The 17,981-nt window shown below is 43.0% G+C and overlaps 1 protein-coding gene across 1 annotated transcript in view; it reads left to right on the plus strand.

The window, feature by feature from the left end:
* The window catches only part of FMNL1 (formin like 1), a 97,619-nt gene that overhangs the window by 18,314 nt on the left and 61,324 nt on the right, over positions 1-17,981 (plus strand). The window contains exons 2-3 of the mRNA XM_069751374.1: positions 12,724-12,807; positions 17,568-17,651. Of these exons, the coding sequence (XP_069607475.1) occupies positions 12,724-12,807; positions 17,568-17,651 (168 nt within the window). The remainder of the gene's footprint in view (positions 1-12,723; positions 12,808-17,567; positions 17,652-17,981) is intronic.

Below are 17,981 nucleotides of genomic sequence, written 5' to 3' on the forward strand. Positions count from 1 at the left end.
CAATGTGATTTTCTGGATTTTTTTTTCTCAGTTTGTCTCCCATAGTTGAGGTCTACCTATGATGTAAATTACAGACGCCTCTCATCTTTTTAAGTGGTGGAACTTGCACTATTGCTGACTGACTAAATACTTTTTTGCCCCACTGTATATGTGTGTATATATGTATATATGTATATATATATATATATATATATATATATATATATATATATATATATATATATATATATATATATATATACATACATAGTGCAGGAACTTCAAAAATTAAGAGACCACGGCAAAATGTTCAGTTTGCCTGATTTTTCTCTTCATGGGTATATTTTTTAGTAAAATGTAAATTGTTCATTTATTCTATAAACTTCTGACAACATGTCTCCGAAGTTCCAAGCAATAAATTTTGTATTTTTTTCAGAAAATTAGAAATGGTCAAAATTACAAAAAACCCCAGTGCTTTCAGACCTCAAATAATGCAAAGAAAACAAGTTCATAATCATTTAGAAACAACAATACTAATGTTTTAACTCGGCCTCCGGCGCAGGCGTACTTTGACCTGTTGAGGGCAGAGCAAAGTACTGCAGTGCGCAGGCGCCGGGCCTCTCTGACCTTTCCGGCGCCTGCGCACTGCAGTACTTTGTTCTGCCCTCAACAGGGCAGACAAAGTACGCCTGCGCCGGAGCCGTGGCGTGAAGACCAGAAGAGGACGTCTTGGAATGAAGATGGGAGGCGCCGCAGCGGACCAGAGACACCCATCCGACCGGACCAGCAGCGGGGACCGCCCCTGGGTGAGTATAATATAACGTATTTTTCTCCCCTTTCAGGTAACATCGGGGGCTTATCTACAGCATTACAGAATGCTGTAGATAAGCCCATGATGCCGGTGGGCTTACCTGACCCGCAATTTTCGGGGTGACAGGTTCCCTTTTAAGAAATGGATGTGGTATTTTTATCTCCTTACAAGTATTAAGGAGGACAGGACTTGTAAGGAATTGGAGAGATCTTTGCAGACAAGTACTGCTTCTCCTGGGTCATCCACATCCCTCTATTGTATGACTACATTAACCAGCCATTCAATGATCTGGAGTTAATTTATCTGGAGACTGAGCTGCCTGATGGCGACACTCAGTGAGTCACTAATGCAGGAAGGAAATATTGGCCAATATGCAGGCAGACCGATCATGTCTCCTCGTCAGCCTGCATATTGACGAAAATACAGAAAAATCTTTAAATGAGAAGGTGTGTCCAAACTTTTGGTCTGTACTCTATATATATATATATATCATTTTCTATATTCAGGCATAAATGTACTCATACATGCCCTCGTAACCTGCAGGTAGACAAAACTTCTATCATGGAAGTCGTGTCTCTCGACAGCAGAGGTCCCCAACCTGTGCCTTTCCAGTTGTAATGGAGCTATAGCAACTGCATCGGTTGGGGGATACTAGGAGTATTAGTTCCTCCAAATGTTGGACACTTTTCACCTACAGAAATATCACATCTAGTGCAAGAACTTTAAATGTGATGTAATATTGCATTGTAATCACATACATGTGTATGGAGGTCATGGGACAAGGCTGACGAGGAGACATGATCGGTCTGCCTGCATATTGGCCAATATTTCCTTCCTGCGTTAGTGACTCACTGAGTGTCGCCATCAGGCAGCTCAGTCTCCAGATAAATTAACTCCAGATCATTGAATGGCTGGTTAATGTAGTGTCACCACTGTCGAACGTAGTGTGCGGTTATTTAGGGACGTTACAATTTGAGTGCCACTAAAGCAAGAAAGAAAAGCAACTCTTGTTTTTGCTTCATCTAATTTCCATATATTAAAACATAACTTTTAATAATCCATTTCAAAAAGGAAAACCAAGCTGGTACTCTAAGAAGTCAGTACGAAACTCTGTGATCCATATAGATTGTGAATACATAGAATGTGCTATTATCTTTAACTACATTAAAAACTTATTGAGCTGCCCCCCAACATGTTTCGCCTATGAAGGCGTTCTCAAGAGGAGCTATGTGGCAATGACCAATGGTGAAACCCGCCAGTGGGGCAGCGCATTTATCTTGTAAAGATACGCGGTGGTTTAAACGTATATGTTTATTTTGCAAACACATTCTATGAAAGGGACAGAAACTACTAACTAATAATATGAAACAGCTACAGATAATATTACATTATATGTATTGGGGATCTAAATAGATCACTGAACTCTGCAGTGACTGTTCTTAAAGTATTACCTCGGTTTTCCTCTTAACTTTTAGTAAAAGGAATGTTTTAATATACAAAGTTTTGAAACTGTCACAAAATTTGCTTTTTACAAATCTCACTGCTTCACGGTCTTAAGATCTTTTAGGTAGATGTTTCGATAGTTACCAAAGGGGGCTTCACCAGATAAAATAACTTTACCCCAGTCCTCTGCAGTCCAAACCCTGTACTTCCTGCCAAGTTATTTTCTCTGATGAAGCCCCATCCAGACTGTTTGGGACATCAGGAAGAATGATTGTCCGGAGAAGAAAAAGTGATCACTACCATGAGTCCTGTGCATGTCAACAGTAAAGCATCATGAGACCACTCATGTGAGGGATTGCCTTTAACCCTGCTGTTCTGTTGGTCAAAAATGACCGACCTTGAACTTCAATATTCTTTAAAATATTCAAGATGCGGCTCTGAAACCCGTGGCCGACCGACCCATCCTCATTTAAGTCAATCAACCACAAGTTTCAGAACCGCATCTTGAACACCCCAAAAAATACCAAAGTTCAAAATAGGTCTCCCCAGACCGAACAGAACAGCAGGGTTAATCTAAGGGCTCACTCACCATTTTGCCTAAGATCACTGCCATTAATAAAAAAAATGTGAGATCTAAATATCAGAAACGGTGCTAAAATCCAAGCACAGATTGAGCAAGAACGGGTTTCCTTTGTTGGGATTTGGCCCAGAAGCTGATATCCAGCTGCCAGGGCAAAGAGCAAAAGACTTGAAAAATAAGGGACAACACTTTAAATAGTGAGTCTTTGCATACATTTGATGCATTTGTCAATAAAAGTTTGAAAACTCATTAAATACTTATAACTGTTCTTCAGTAACCATGTACATATCTGACTAAAGAATTTAATAACACTCAAGCAGCATACCAGTACTTTGTGAAAATTTAAATTTGTTTTCCTGCATGGTGAGCTGACATTTTTATTGATACCCATTTGAGGTACATACATTTTGATCCCTTTTTTAAGGGAGGTAAGGTCCGAAAAAAAAACACAATTCTGGCATTTCTATTTTTATCCCCAAAAGGTATGAGTTGAAGCAAATTTCTTTCTTTTTTTTGTATAATTAAAAAATATATATTTTCTATTCCTTTTAGGGGGGTTTAACCTACAATGATCTGATCGTTTAGACCAGGGATCCCTAACCTTTAGCTCGGGAGCCACATGTGGCTCGCGGTCCCATGAATTTTGGCTCGCAGCTGTCTGCCAGCTTGGTGCATTATCTCCAGGTCTAGCAAACAGGTCTGAAGAGCACATCTGAAAATGGTGAATTTTGTGAGCAGCCATGCGCAGAAGAGCAGATCTGGATGCACATATTCTGGTCTTAGGGGTTTTGAGATAATTTAAGGATGGTACGCCGGAAACAAGATGATAGCACCTGTCAGAGGAGGTATTTGAAGCTGGATGTGACAGCGTCTTGGGAGTGCTTTATAGGAGAATACTGAATGGGGGGTATTTTAGGAACCCCTGGATCTTTGTATACTGCTTTTGGGTGATTTTTGTGGAAAAGATTTGGTTACCATTATGTCTGTAATGGGGGCTTTGGTTGCCAGCCACTATTGTGAGGGGGGTGAGAACTAAATGAGGCTCGCGACCCTCTCTCAAGGCTGGATGTTGCTTGCGACGCTCTCTCAGAGCTGAATGTGGCTCTCAAGGTCAGAAAAGTTGGGGACCTCTGGTTTAGACTATATACTTCAATAACACAGTATTGCAGCATATGAGACAAATCACAGTCTTCTATTAAGTTCAGCCTGAAGCACAGGAGAGCCAAAAGAGTAGGGGAGGGGCCTACAAAGATTTAATGCTACTAACATAAATACAGATTTAGTAATCCATAACTTGTCAGACAGTACACTACTTTATTAACATAGCTATGTAGCTTGTCATATGACAAGTTATGGATTACTATCTTTGGACAAGATCAGAATCACTATCAGCAGATGGATAGATCACTAGAACCATAATCAGTACATGAATGCAGCAGCAGAATCACCATCGCTACATGAATGCGGCAGCAGAACCACCACCAGTACATAAATGCAACACCAGAACCATCATTAGCATACATACACAGCACCAGAACTACCATCAGTACATGAACACTGCACCAAAACCACCATCAGTACATTAAAACAGAATCACAACCATCATCCATATATGAATACATCACCAGAACCATCATTTATACATGAATCCAGCATCAGAACCACCATCAGTTTACAAATACAGATCCAAAGCCATCATCAGTACATGAATACATCACCAGAATCACAATCTGTACATTAATACAGAACCAATCTTAGCACAATTGCAATTTCAAGCCCGCTACCACCATTCTTTATTTTCTTGTCCATCTTGTCCAGACTCCTTTGACGTTTCACAGCCACAGCTTGTCTCTGCAGATGTTCCTCTTCTGCAGTGTTCTGCAACACATTCTAACACAGTGCTATAAAAAATAACAGTATTATAATGCCCCATTATAAAAACAATCTGCCTGTGCTGTGCCACTAGATAAATAAATGTGCTTTACTGTGCTCCTTGCACAAAATATGACCCCTCCCCCACACTGTCACTCTTATAGTTCATTGTCTTTACCCGCTTCTCTCCCACAAAATATTGCCTCCACACTTTCCACCTTTATGAACTATAACCATGTCCTCTCTGATGAGCCATAACTACTACACTGTTCGCCCTTACAAATGATTACCGCCAAACTGTCCTAGGGAAGGAACTGTAACCTACACACTTTCCACCTTCATGAACTATAACCTCTATACTTTCCCCAAATCATGCTGTCCCTTCTCCAGTTTGCAATATCTCCCACCGCCCAGTCTTCCCACTGTTCCCTCACACTGCTCCCCATGTTGCCACCTCTCCATACTATCTCTCTACACTGTACTCCACGTTCATTAACCCCTCTGTATATTTTGCTCCTCTTTCACACTATTCCCTCCATAATTCCTGTCTTCCTCATGCTGTTCTAATCTCCACGCTGCTCGCCCGTACTCTGCCTGTCTCCATACTGTGCTCCCCTCAAACTTTCCCCACCATGCATACTGTCTCTTCATACTTTACCCTCACACTAAACCCCCCTTCTTTTACAATGAAAGTTGCTTGTTTTTTTTTTATCTCCAATACAGTGCAAATACCATCCCTTTTTTGACACCTCTGCAGCGCAGAAGTGATGTCAGTGGACTGATCAGGCAACCTAATCACATTGCTGTTTTTGAAGCAGAAGACGCTTTAGGAAAGTGCTGGAGTGTTTTCCCTGAAGTGTCCTTTCTGACACCAGAAGATTGGTCAAGAAGAATAGACCAGTCCCTTCTTTCAATGTCACAATTTTAGAAGCCTGAAGCTGTTCAAATAAATTAGAAAAGTCAGAACATATGCATAGCAAGTCATTTTGACATTTCTGTGCACATGTTCACTTTTTTTGTGTTTACTTAGCTCTTTTTCAGGGGGGTTCATGAACACTTACCCTAAGGGTTTTATATCACTGCATATGTGTGGAATTTACCTTACCTCTTTCTCACTGGTGATTAAATTGTACATTATGAGTGTTGTTTACTCATGTTTTAACGGAGAGCAGCTCTAACTGATGAGTATGTGGTGGGCTTGTGCTTTTATCCAGGAGCCAATCTCAGCATGCAGAGCTGCAGTATTATGGATATGGTAAAGGAAAGTGAACTACAGATATTGCTCCTCTGTTGTTCTCAGACTGTTCAAAACAGCAAAGTTCTCCTCATTTTTTATATTGAAGGGGGTCTTAGCTTACAAACACCCTTGATCTTTCCTGTTTTCTATTAATGAGAACAGTATCCATCAAACAGTAGCACTACAGACACTTAAAAGTATTGCTACATTCTATCACCATTATCGGATACAGACTCCAACTCTGCAATTTAGTAATGTCAGTGGCGGTTGCTTTATTTTTGTCAAATTTTTTGCATTGACTGTTTACGCCTCAGCCCTTCCCCCTTAACATAACTCAGCCACAGGAAGATGACGCTACCGAACTATGAAGCAGGAAACCCACAGGGAGGAGGAACAAACTGACACCTGCTTCAGAGAACTCTGCAAACAGATATATTGAATACAACGATGTGCAGAGACCCACCTAGAGCCTTCATAGTCAGGGGTGGACTGAGGGTGGCCTGAACCCCGGACATTATGGGTCATGTCCACTGTAACACCTACACAAGTCATTAAACCCTTGAATTGGGATAACACATTATGTGTTTTTTTTTTTTTACTGATGCAGGCCTTGCCTTATTAAATCGCTAGCATACATGAAGAGAAGCAACTTTGGAATGCATATTATGAGAGAAATCTGCTTTTTTCACCTCCTGGACTCATCTTTCACTGTCAACTCATGGGTAAAATGTGTATTCAGTGGAGACAGATTTTGCCATTCCTGAGATAGGAGATGGCAGGTGGTGCTTTTAAAATTCTATGGAGAATGGAGAGGGATTAGCTGAAGGCTGGCACAGATATGCTGCTGTACGTTCTCTATAGAACTTTATGAGCACCAACTGTCATCTCCTATCTCAGTGATGGAAAAATCTGTATTCACTGAAGCCAGATTTTACCCTTGAATTGAGAATTTTGAGAATGAGAGATCAGTCCTGGAGACGATTGAAGCAGGTTTCTCTGATCAGATATGATATGCTTATTTTCACTTGTACTAATAATTTATAACATAAGAATTAAAAATGCAGTTACTCGTTAAACCTTAACAGTTTTTTTCTCTTTTATTATAAAACAAAATAATTTAGATATTGAATTGTATAAGATGATCCTTTTTGAAAAACAGAACCAACAATTATTACGTATAGATAATATACAAATGCATCAAGGGGTGTAGCTATACAGGGTGCATAGGTAAGTCAACCTGGGCTTTGGTTTCTGAGGGGCATTAAATACTCCTCTGTGATATAATAGAGAGTATTATAAATGACATATGGTAGGGGGCTATAATACATATTTTCTGCACTTCAATTGGCTCTAGACCCGATTGTCAACTATGTAACATGTAACGTAAAGGGACTCTGTCAGCACAGAATGACTGTTCAAACTAAGTCCCACCGCTCTGAGCATCACGGCGGGGCCAAACATTTATATAGACCTTCCCACCTGCTTGTTTTCCCTCTATCTCCACCCTCCCTCCTTATCTGATTGACAGCTCTTTCTTCATAGGGCCAGAGAAGGGAGGAGACAGGTGGAGACCAAGCAGGTGGGAAAGTGCAGATAAATGTCTGGCTCCATCATGAAGCACCGAGCGCCTGGACTTGGCTTAAACAGTCATTCTGTGCTGACAGCGTCCATATAAACACCCCATACACATTAGGCTAAAGTCGACCAAGCTCACTAACAATGGTGGGATCAGACAAAAGTCTAAAGTGTATAGGGCCCTCCGGACTCCCCTCCAACAGATGATGATGTGCTAGATATACAGTGAGTACGGAAAGTATTCAGACCCCTTTAAATTTTTCACTTTGTTTCATTGCAGCCATTTGGTAAATTCAAAAAAAGTTTTTTTTTTCACATTAATGTACACTCTGCCCCCAATCTTGACTGAAAAAAAACAGAAATGTAGACATTTTTGCAAATTTAATAAAAAAGAAAAACTGAAATATCACATGGTCATAAGTATTCAGACCCTTTGCTCAGACACTCATATTTAAGTCACATGCTGTCCATTTCCTTGCGATCCTCCTTGAGATGGTTCTACCCCTAAATCTGACATTTCCCTCTCCGTGGGTGGCACCATAATAACACCCCGGCAGCAGGCGCGCTGTCTGGGTGTTATGTTTGACTCCGATCTCTCCTTCACCTCCCATATACAATCTCTTGCCCGCTCGTGCCGCTTACACCTAAAGAACATCTCTAGAATCTGCCCTTTTCTCACCATGGAAACAACAAAAACCCTCATTGTCGCCCTGATCCACTCCCGTCTGGACTACTGCAATTCTCTATTAATTGGCCTCTCCCTCACTCGACTTTCCCCTCTCCAGTCCATCCTTAATGCAGCACCAGGGTCGTCCATCTGGCTAATCATTACTCGGACGCATCTGCTTTTCGCCAGTCGTTACACTGGCTGCCCATTCATTACAGGATACAATTCAAAGTACTTGTTCTCACCCACAAAGCTCTCCACAATGCGGCACCCCCTTACATCTCTATCATTTCTGTCTATCGGACTAACCGACCGCTGCGCTCTGCAAATGACTTTCGACTAACCTCTGCACTGATCTGTACCTCCCACTCCCGACTCCAAGACTTCTCCCGTGCTGCGCCAATCCTCTGGAATACTCTACCCCAAGATACTGTATTAGGACCATCCACAATTTGCATAGTTTTAGGCGCTCGCTCAAAACACATTTGTTCAGAGCGGCCTATCACGTTCACTAATCAAAGTCATTTTACGTTTGTGTGTGTGTAGCCCATTCACTATCTCCATCTATTCCCCAACCCCTGAAGATGGCTGGACCATCATTGTAAATACATCATTGTAAATACACACCTGTGCTTTGTATCTCCCCCACCTCAGTGTAGATTGTAAGCTCTCACGAGCAGGGTCGTCTTATTTTGCTTTAATTATTGTATTGTTAACGTTGTTACTTATGACTGTTGTGTTTGAAACTGCTAAACTGTAAAGCGCTGCAGAATATGTTGGCGCTATATAAATAAAGATTATTATTATTATCATTATTACTCCTTCATTGGAGTCCAGCTGTGTTTAATTAAACTGGTAGGACTTGATTTGGAAAGGCACACACCTGTCTATATAAGACCTCATAGCTCACAGTGCATGTCAGACAAAATGAGAATCATGAGGTCAAAGGAACTGGTCAAGGAGCTCAGAGACAGAATCGTAGCAAGGCACAGATCTGGCCAAAGTTACAACAGAATTTCTGCAGTACTCAAGGTTCCTAAAGGTACCGTTACACTTAACGACTTACCAACGATCACGACCAGCGATACGACCTGGTCGTGATCGTTGGTAAGTCGTTGTGTGGTCGCTGGGGAGCTGTCACACAGACAGCTCTCTCCAGCGACCAACGATCAGGGGAAAGACTTCGGCATTGTTGAAACTGTCTTCAATGATGCCGAAGTCCCCGGGTAACCAGGGTAAATATCGGGTTACTAAGCGCAGGGCCGCACTTAGTAACCCGATATTTACCCTGGTTACCATTGTAAAAGTTAAAAAAAAAAAAAAAACAGTACGTACTCACATTCCGTTGTCTGTCACGTCCCCCGGCGTCAGCTTCCCGCACTGACTGTCAGCGCCGGCCGGCCGTAAAGCAGAGCACAGCGGTGACGTCATGTTTTACGGCCGGCCAGTGCTGACACAGTCAGTGCGGGAAGCTGCGCTTAGTAACCCGATATTTACCCTGGTTACCAGTGAAAAAAATCGCTGGATCGGCGTTGCACACGCCGATTCAGCGATGACAGCGGGTGATCAGCGACCAAAAAAAGGTCCTGATCACTCCCAGCGACCAACGATCTCCCAGCAGGGGTCTGATCGTTGGTCGCTGTCACGCTTAATGATTTCGTTAACGATATCGTTGCTACGTCACAAAAAGCAACAATATCGTTAACGAAATCGTTATGTGTGAAGGTACCTTAAAGGGACTCTGTCACCTGAATTTGGCGGGACTGGTTTTGGGTCATATGGGCGGAGTTTTCGAGTGTTTGATTCACCCTTTCCTTACCCACTGGCTGCATGCTGGCTGCAATATTGGATTGAAGTTCATTCTCTGTCCTCCATAGTACACGCCTGCGCAAGGCAATCTTGCCTTATGCAGGCGTGTACTATGGAGGACAGATAATGAACTTCAAACCAATATTGCAGCCAGCATGCAGCCAGCGGGTAAGGAAAGGGTGAATCAAACACCCGAAAACTCCGCCCATATGACCCAAAACCAGTCCCGCCAAATTCAGGTGACAGGTTCCCTTTAAGAGCACAGTGACCACCAGAAGTCTTCCTAGACCTGGCCGTCCAGCCAAACAGCAATCGTGGGAGAAGAGCCTTGGTGAGAGAGGTAAAGAAGAACCCCAAGATTGCTGTGGCTGAGCTCCAGAGATGCAGTAGGGAGATGGGAGAAAGTTCCACAAAGTCAACTATCACTGCAGCCCTCCACAAGTCGGGCCTATATGGCAGAGTGGCCCGACGGAAGTCTCTCCTCAGTGCAATACATATGAAAGCCCACATAGAGTTTGCTAAAAAACACATGAAGGACTCTCAGGCTATGAGAAATAAGATTCTCTGGTCTAGTGGGATGAAGATAGACCTTTTTGGTGATAATTCTAAGGCTGGGTTCACATTGCGTTGGTGCAGTCCGTTCAATGCATGCGTTAAATGGACTGCACCAACGCTAGTGCCTTTTAAAGATTGCGTTATGCGATCACGATAGCGCAGATGCTCCACCTACGCTATCGGTGACGGACCCAGAAACGCTGCAGACCGCGTCCGAGGGTCCTTCACAGAATGACGGCAGATTACTAACGCATGCCGATTATGACATGCATTAGCGATGCGCTACATAATGGCAGTCAATGGGTGCGCTAATTCATCCGTTAGATAACTTTAGTGCCGCTGTGTAACGGATGTGACGTATCCGTTTTTTCACCGGATCCGACTAGCTGATCCGGCTAATTGGATCCTAAAAAATCAGAGCATGCTCAGTTTAAAAAAATGGAATCCATCGCCAGATTCCATCATTTGACGGATCCGGCGCCATAGGCTTCCATTCTAGCAAACGACAGATGGCATTGGATCCATCGCTGTCCATTTTTTCGACGAACACAAAAAACATTACTTTGTCTCCGGACGCCGGACAGACAATTTTTGATGGATCCAACGAACGACAGATGAAATGTGAAGCCATCCGTCGCTAATACAAGTCTATGAGAAAATATCGGATCCAGCAGCATCAGTCGCTGGATCTGTTTTTTTCAAAATTCGACGGATTGCGACTGATGGCAAAAAACTGATGTGTGAAAGGGGCCTAAGCAGTATGTGTGGAGAAAACCAGGCTCGGCTCTTCACGTGCCCAATGCAATCCCAATCCCAGTGATTGTCAATGCAGGAAACTTGAATGCGGCCAAGTACAGAGATATCCTGGAAAAAAACCTCTACCAGAATGCTCTGGACCTCAGACTTGGCCGAAGGTTCACCATCCAACAAGACAATGACCCTAAGCACACAACTAAAATAACAAAGGAGTGGCTTCAGAACTACTCTGTGACCATTCTAGACTGGCCCAGCCAGAGCCCTGACCTAAAACCAATTGAGCATCTCTGGAGAGACCTGAAAATGGCTGTCCACCAACATTCACCATCCAACGTGACAGAACTGGAGAGGATCTACAAGGAAGAATGGCAGAGGATTCCCAAATCTAGGTGTGAAAAAACTTGTTGCATCATTCCCAAGAAGACTCATGGCTGTACTAGCTCAAAGCCATCCACAACCTGTCTCCTCCATACATCTGTGACAGGGTCTCCCGGTACTTATCTACACACAACCTCCTATCCTCTCAAGATCTCCTCCTCTGCTCCCCTCTCATCTCTTCTTCCCACAACCGCATCCAAGACTTCTCCCGTGCTTCCCCCATACTCTGGAACTCTCTACCACAACACATCAGACTCTCGCCTACCATAGAAACCTTCAAAAAGAACCTGAAGACTCACATCTTTCGACAAGCCTACAGCCTGCAGTGATCCTCAACCTACTGAACTGCAACACAACTAGCTCTACCCTCTCCTAGTGTATCCTCACCCATCCCCTGCAGACTGTGAGCCCTTACGGGCAGGTCCTCCCTCCTTATGTACCTGTATGCTTTGTTTTCTGCTCATGTTTAATTGTATTTGTCTATATTTGCCCCCTTTTCACATGTAAAGTGCCATGGAATAAATAGCGTTATAAAAATGTATAATAATAATAATAAGGGTGCTTCTACTCAATACTGAGCAAAGGGTTTGAATAGTTATGACCAGTTTTTCTTTATTTAATAAATTTGCCAAAATTACTACATTTCTGTTTTTTTCAGTCAAGTTGGGGTGCAGAGTGTACATTAATGAGAAAAAATGGACTTTTTTGAATTTACCAAATGGCTGCAGTGAAACAAAGAGTGAAAAATTTAAAGGGGTCTAAGTACTTTCCGTACCCACTGTATATCACCTCTGTCCTTTCAAGACACAGTGGGGGATATGAATAGTAAATGAATATTTGCTAACATCTGGCCCATTGTGGCCTCTGGTCAAGGAGGAGGAAGTCTATTCTACAACGACAAACTGTATAAAATACCAAGGTGACAAGTACAGCAGCGAAGAATTTCTATATCACAGGCTGACAGATGGATGGAAGATACATTAGATATGAGATCTCAGATTAGTCACACTAATAAACTGTATATATTTACTCTGTGTCTACAATATCTGCTTTCTCTGCAGAACGCCATGAATCTTCCACCAGATAAGATCAGTGTTCTTCGGCAGTATGACCAAGACAAGAAATGGGAGTTGGTGTGTGATCAGGTAAAGGCTGTGTTAATAGATGGTAGCCAAATGTAGAAGAATGAACTAAGTCTGTATCAGAGGTCATGACTTCCATCTCTATGGATGTCAACAATTATCTGGTGAAGAATTTGCTGTAGTATGAACTCTATATTCTAGAATAAAACCGATAGATCAAACGTTGAGTATTCTACTGTGTGTTTATAGAATAGTTGACACCAGAGTTATAAATTGTCATCTGGTAGAAGCAGGGGTGGATTAAGGGTAGCCAGGGCCCCGGGCTGTTCAGACACTGTGGGCCTCTCATGTGACGGGGTCATGTGACGGGGTCAAGCGACGGGGTCAAGCGACAGGGTCATCATATACTGTACCTGAACCAGATTATTCCAGAAAATAGTTGCTGTGTGAAACTATAACCTGTCAAACATCCATTGATCTAGTCAATTTACCCTTCAGTTCAGTATATAGAATACAGTGTATAGTGTCAGTGTATAGTTAACACTGATTCACCAGTGACGTCTCTAGGTGAAGTCCTTCATCTTTCATCCAGAACAGACTGCCATCACTTCATCCAGCCAGGACTCATCTCTGCAGGAAATAACATAGTTATCTCGAGCTCCGCTTGTAGAACACATTACTTAATTTTTCCCAACTTCTACATTACACCACATGAAGAAAAAGAGGCAACATAGGACCACCCTTCACTGCAATTACTGCTGCAAGTCTTTTTGACTCTGTCTCTACCACCTTTTCACAGTTAGAAATGTTTTCCCATTCTTCTTTCCAAACTAGCTCTAGCTCAGTGAGACTGGATGGAGAAGTCTGTGAATAGCAATTTTCAAGTCTTGCCACATATTCTCAATGGGATTTAGGTCTGGACTGTGACTGGTCCATTCACACACACACGAATATGCTTTCATATGAACCATTCATTTTAACTTTGACTGTATGTTTAGGGTCATTACCCTGTTTCAAGGTGACCCTATGCCACAGTCTTTTGCAGCCTCTAACAGTCTTTCTTCCAGGATTGCCCTGTATTTAGCTCCATTCATCTTCCCATCAACTCTGATCAGCGTCCCAGTTCTTGGTCAAGAAAAGTATCCCCACAGCATCTTGCTGCCACCATCATGTTTGATGGTGGGGATGGTGTTTTCAGGGTGATATGCAGTATTAGTTTTCCATTATATGTTGTGTTTTTCACTTGACCCCAAAAGTTCAACTCTAGTCTAATCTGACCACAACACATTCTTCCACATGCTAGGTGCATCCCCTGCATGGCATGTGGAAGTAGGTGCTCTGGCCAGATGAGTCCAAAGTAGAACTTTTTGGGCTAAATTTAAAACACTATATGTTGCAGAAAGCTAACACTGCACATGTGTGCCCCTTCTGTTCTGTAAACTGAAGACTGAAAGCCACCTGGGGCCTACAAGACAGAGAACAGATTTTAACTGTATCAGTATCCTGCAAAGTCAATATATTTGAAAGCAGAGTTCACTCTGTGAGGGGGCCCAGGGTGGCTGCCCTGTTATCTTGCCTCCTCCATTAGTTACTGTATATGTTTATACAGTAACCATATAGCCCAGAATTCATCACTCCCAGTGGTTCACATTTGGCAATTAAAATGGAAAAAAGAAAATTGCAAAGGAAAAGAAAGTCATGGATTCACTGAACAGGTTAGCCGCATTTCTTCCTCTTGTCATGTTATGATGATAGTTCATAAGTATTTGGTGCCTCCAGTACATGGAATATATTCCCCTTACATTCTCTACATTGAATTTGCAACACCAAGAAGGAAACGTCATGGACTTATGGAAATCACAGGATGGATAGACATGTTAATGATATGCAAATGATGAAAAAATGAAAACAAAAGTTTCAAAACATCTTGATTTATTCAGTATTGAATGTGAGTAGAAATCCCGCATTTACATGTCTTAGCTGCTATCAATGAGGTTATCAATGGTTGTCTGAAGAATATCATGCCATGCTGAATGCACTTGGGACCACAAACCATCAAGATCTGCTGCTGGCAGCTCCCTTTGCAATTGAAGACCAAAGGCATCCCAAATGTGCTCAATGAGAGACAAGTCTGGAGACGCTGCAGGCCATGGCAGCACGCTTAGGAAATGCAGGCTGCTCACAGTAGCACAAGTAACATGCAGTCTGAGGGTGTTGTGTTGAAAAAGACTCCTTTGACACTTTTGAAAAGGGACTGTATCACTGGTTCCACTACAAAATCAATGTAACACTGAGCTGTTAATTACCTGGGATGAAGTCTAGAGAGGTCCAGCTGTCGAACATTATACCACCCCATAACATAATCCTAGGTCGTCTGGTCAGATTTGAAGAACTGCATATGGTGATCCATCCAGACAGAAAGCGTCAGAGTCTACACAAACCATAAGAGGGCATTTGCACGACATTGGGCTATGAGCGAAATGTCCAAATGCAGGTGTTCCTTTGACCTCACACCAACGATCTCAAAGGCTATCATAGTGCACAGCAAGACCTAAATGGAAATCTATCCTCTTCAGTGACGAGTCCTGCTGTTGTCTTGAATGCAATAATAGACAGTGATTGGTCTGGAGACCACGTCAGCAATGCCATGAAAAGGCCTCTGTTATGAACTGGTGGTTTAGGAGCAACATGGGACGAGATCTGAAGGAGGTGGTACCTGTACTGACCGCAGTCCCTAAGCTCAACACAACACTAGAAGTAGCCGTGGGATGCTCCTGTCACTCCCTAGGCACCTCGTCACAGCCTGAGAACTAACTACCCCTAAAGATAGAAACAGGAAAACTATCTTGCCTCAGAGAAAATCCCCAAAGGATAGATAGCACCCCACAAGTAATGACTGTGAGTGGAGAGGGAAAAGACATACACAGAATGAAACCAGGATGTAGCACAGGAGGCCAGTCTAGATAGATAAGACAGGATAGAATACTGTGCGGTGTTGTGAATTCTGTGGTCAAGCTCCCTCCTGTGGTCATGAGTGGTACTTCGGCTGGTTCTGTCTATGAGCTTCCTCTGGTGGATGTGAGTGGGGCTGCGGCTTCTGAGTTTCCTTCCTCAGGTGACGAGGTTAACTCGTTAGGTGCTGCTCTATTTAACTCCACCTAGTTCTTTGTTCCTGGCCTCCAGTCAATGTTCCAGTATTGGTCTTGCTCTCTCCTGGATCGTTCTTGTGGCCTGTCTGCCCTGCATAAGCTAAGTTTTGCTTGTGTTACTTTTGTTTGCTATATTTTCTGTCCAGCTTGCTATATTGGTTTTTCTTGCTTGCTGGAAGCTCTGAGACGCAAAGGGAGCACTTCCGTACCGTTAGTCGGTGCGGAGGGTCTTTTTGCCCCCTCTGCGTGGTTGTTTGTAGGTTTTTGTGCTGACCGCAAAGCTATCTTTCCTATCCTCGGTCTATTCAGTAAGTCGGGCCTCACTTTGCTAAAATCTATTTAATCTCTGTGTTTGTATTTTCATCTTAACTCACAGTCATTATATGTGGGGGGCTGCCTTTTCCTTTGGGAAATTTCTCTGAGGCAAGGTAGGCTTATTTTTCTATCTTCAGGGCTAGCTAGTTTCTCAGGCTGTGCCGAGTTGCATAGGGAGCGTTAGGCGCAATCCATGGCTACCTCTAGTGTGGTATGATAGGATTAGGGATTGCGGTCAGCAGAGTTCCCACGTCTCAGAGCTCGTCCTATGTTAGTAACTATCAGGTCCCTTTGTGTGCTCTTAACCACTAGGTCCATTGTGGTTCTGAATCACCTGTTCATAACAGTGCGGTCAGCATTAAAAACTACAAAAATCCACACAGAGTTTACAAAAATCTCCACACCTGACTAAAGGTGTGGAGGGTAAATCTGCTTCCCAGAGCTTCCAGCTTAACTAAATTAATCCATACTAACAAGCTGGACAAAACATGGAATGCACAGAACGAATAAGTCCACAACATGTGGACAGAAAAGAGCAAAGCAAGGACTTAACTTTGCTGAACTGGTCAGGATATCAGGGAAATCCAAGAGAGATGTGAATCCAACCAGGAACCATTGACAAGTGGCACTGGCTGAAGGGAAGAGCCAGGCATAAATAGCCGAGCAGAAAGACAATCAGTGGAAGCAGCTGCAGACTGCTAAATCCAAGGAGCAGCCATACCACTTAAAACCACCGGAGGGAGCCCAAGAGCAGAACTCACAAAAGTGCCACTTACAACCACCGGAGGGAGCCCAAGAGCGGAATTCACAACAGGCCTCCATGAGGGGACATGAAAGTGTCTCAAACGCTGTTTATAAATATGACACCAGGCCACATGTTATTCATGTTTCTGTGAGTGGCCTGCATGGCCTAAACGTGCTACCATGTACTGAGGCATCTCCGGACTTGTCACGCTTCAAGCACATCTGGGAAATTATTGGTCGGCAATTGCAATGGGAGTTGTTAGCAGCGATCTTTATAATTTGCGCAAGTGAATTCACTTATTTAACTGGGTGGTTGGATTGTCTGCTGTAACTCATTGTTATCACAGCGCACTGCCCTGTGTGATTTAGGACATGAGCTGCCAATAACAAAATGCAGTATGTCGACAGAATGGTCATATTAACGATCATTCTGTTCCCATCAGTAAATGGCCTATGCCAATATGTGCTCATTAACGGGCTGAGAACTGCCCATCTGAAAGCACCTTTATTTACCTGGCCCATGATACAGGTGAGCCATCATTCTCTGGCACACATTGTAACAGTGGTGGACATTAGTGATAGCCTTAAATTTATTCTCCAATATTTTACCATCAGGAAAGATTCCAGGTGAAGAACCCACCAGCTGCTTACATAAAGAAACTGAGGAGTTGTGGGGATACAGGCGGGATCAGTCAAAAGGTAAGATTTAGACAATGGACACACCTTCATTCTCTCTATACAGCAAGAGGAGTAGACGATCCTGCGATTCTTGGGGGACCAGGGTTTTGACTGAACTGAATAATAATTTAGGACTTCCGACTTTCATGCGCTATATCCAGATTTGCTTCAGGTCTACTGGCAGGAACTCAACAGCCTCTTAAGCATGTATAATGCTGTTGAGGTCAAATCAAGAGACCTGAGGACGGTCCAGACATCATGGTCAGAACTTGGACTATGAAAGTGGGATGTATGAAACCAGCCTAGGAAACATCATTGTGAGCACTACACTGTTCTATTTAAGTGACAAAC

The sequence above is a fragment of the Ranitomeya imitator genome, chromosome 2, assembly GCF_032444005.1.
Source record: "Ranitomeya imitator isolate aRanImi1 chromosome 2, aRanImi1.pri, whole genome shotgun sequence".
Taxonomy (NCBI): Eukaryota; Metazoa; Chordata; class Amphibia; order Anura; family Dendrobatidae; genus Ranitomeya; species Ranitomeya imitator.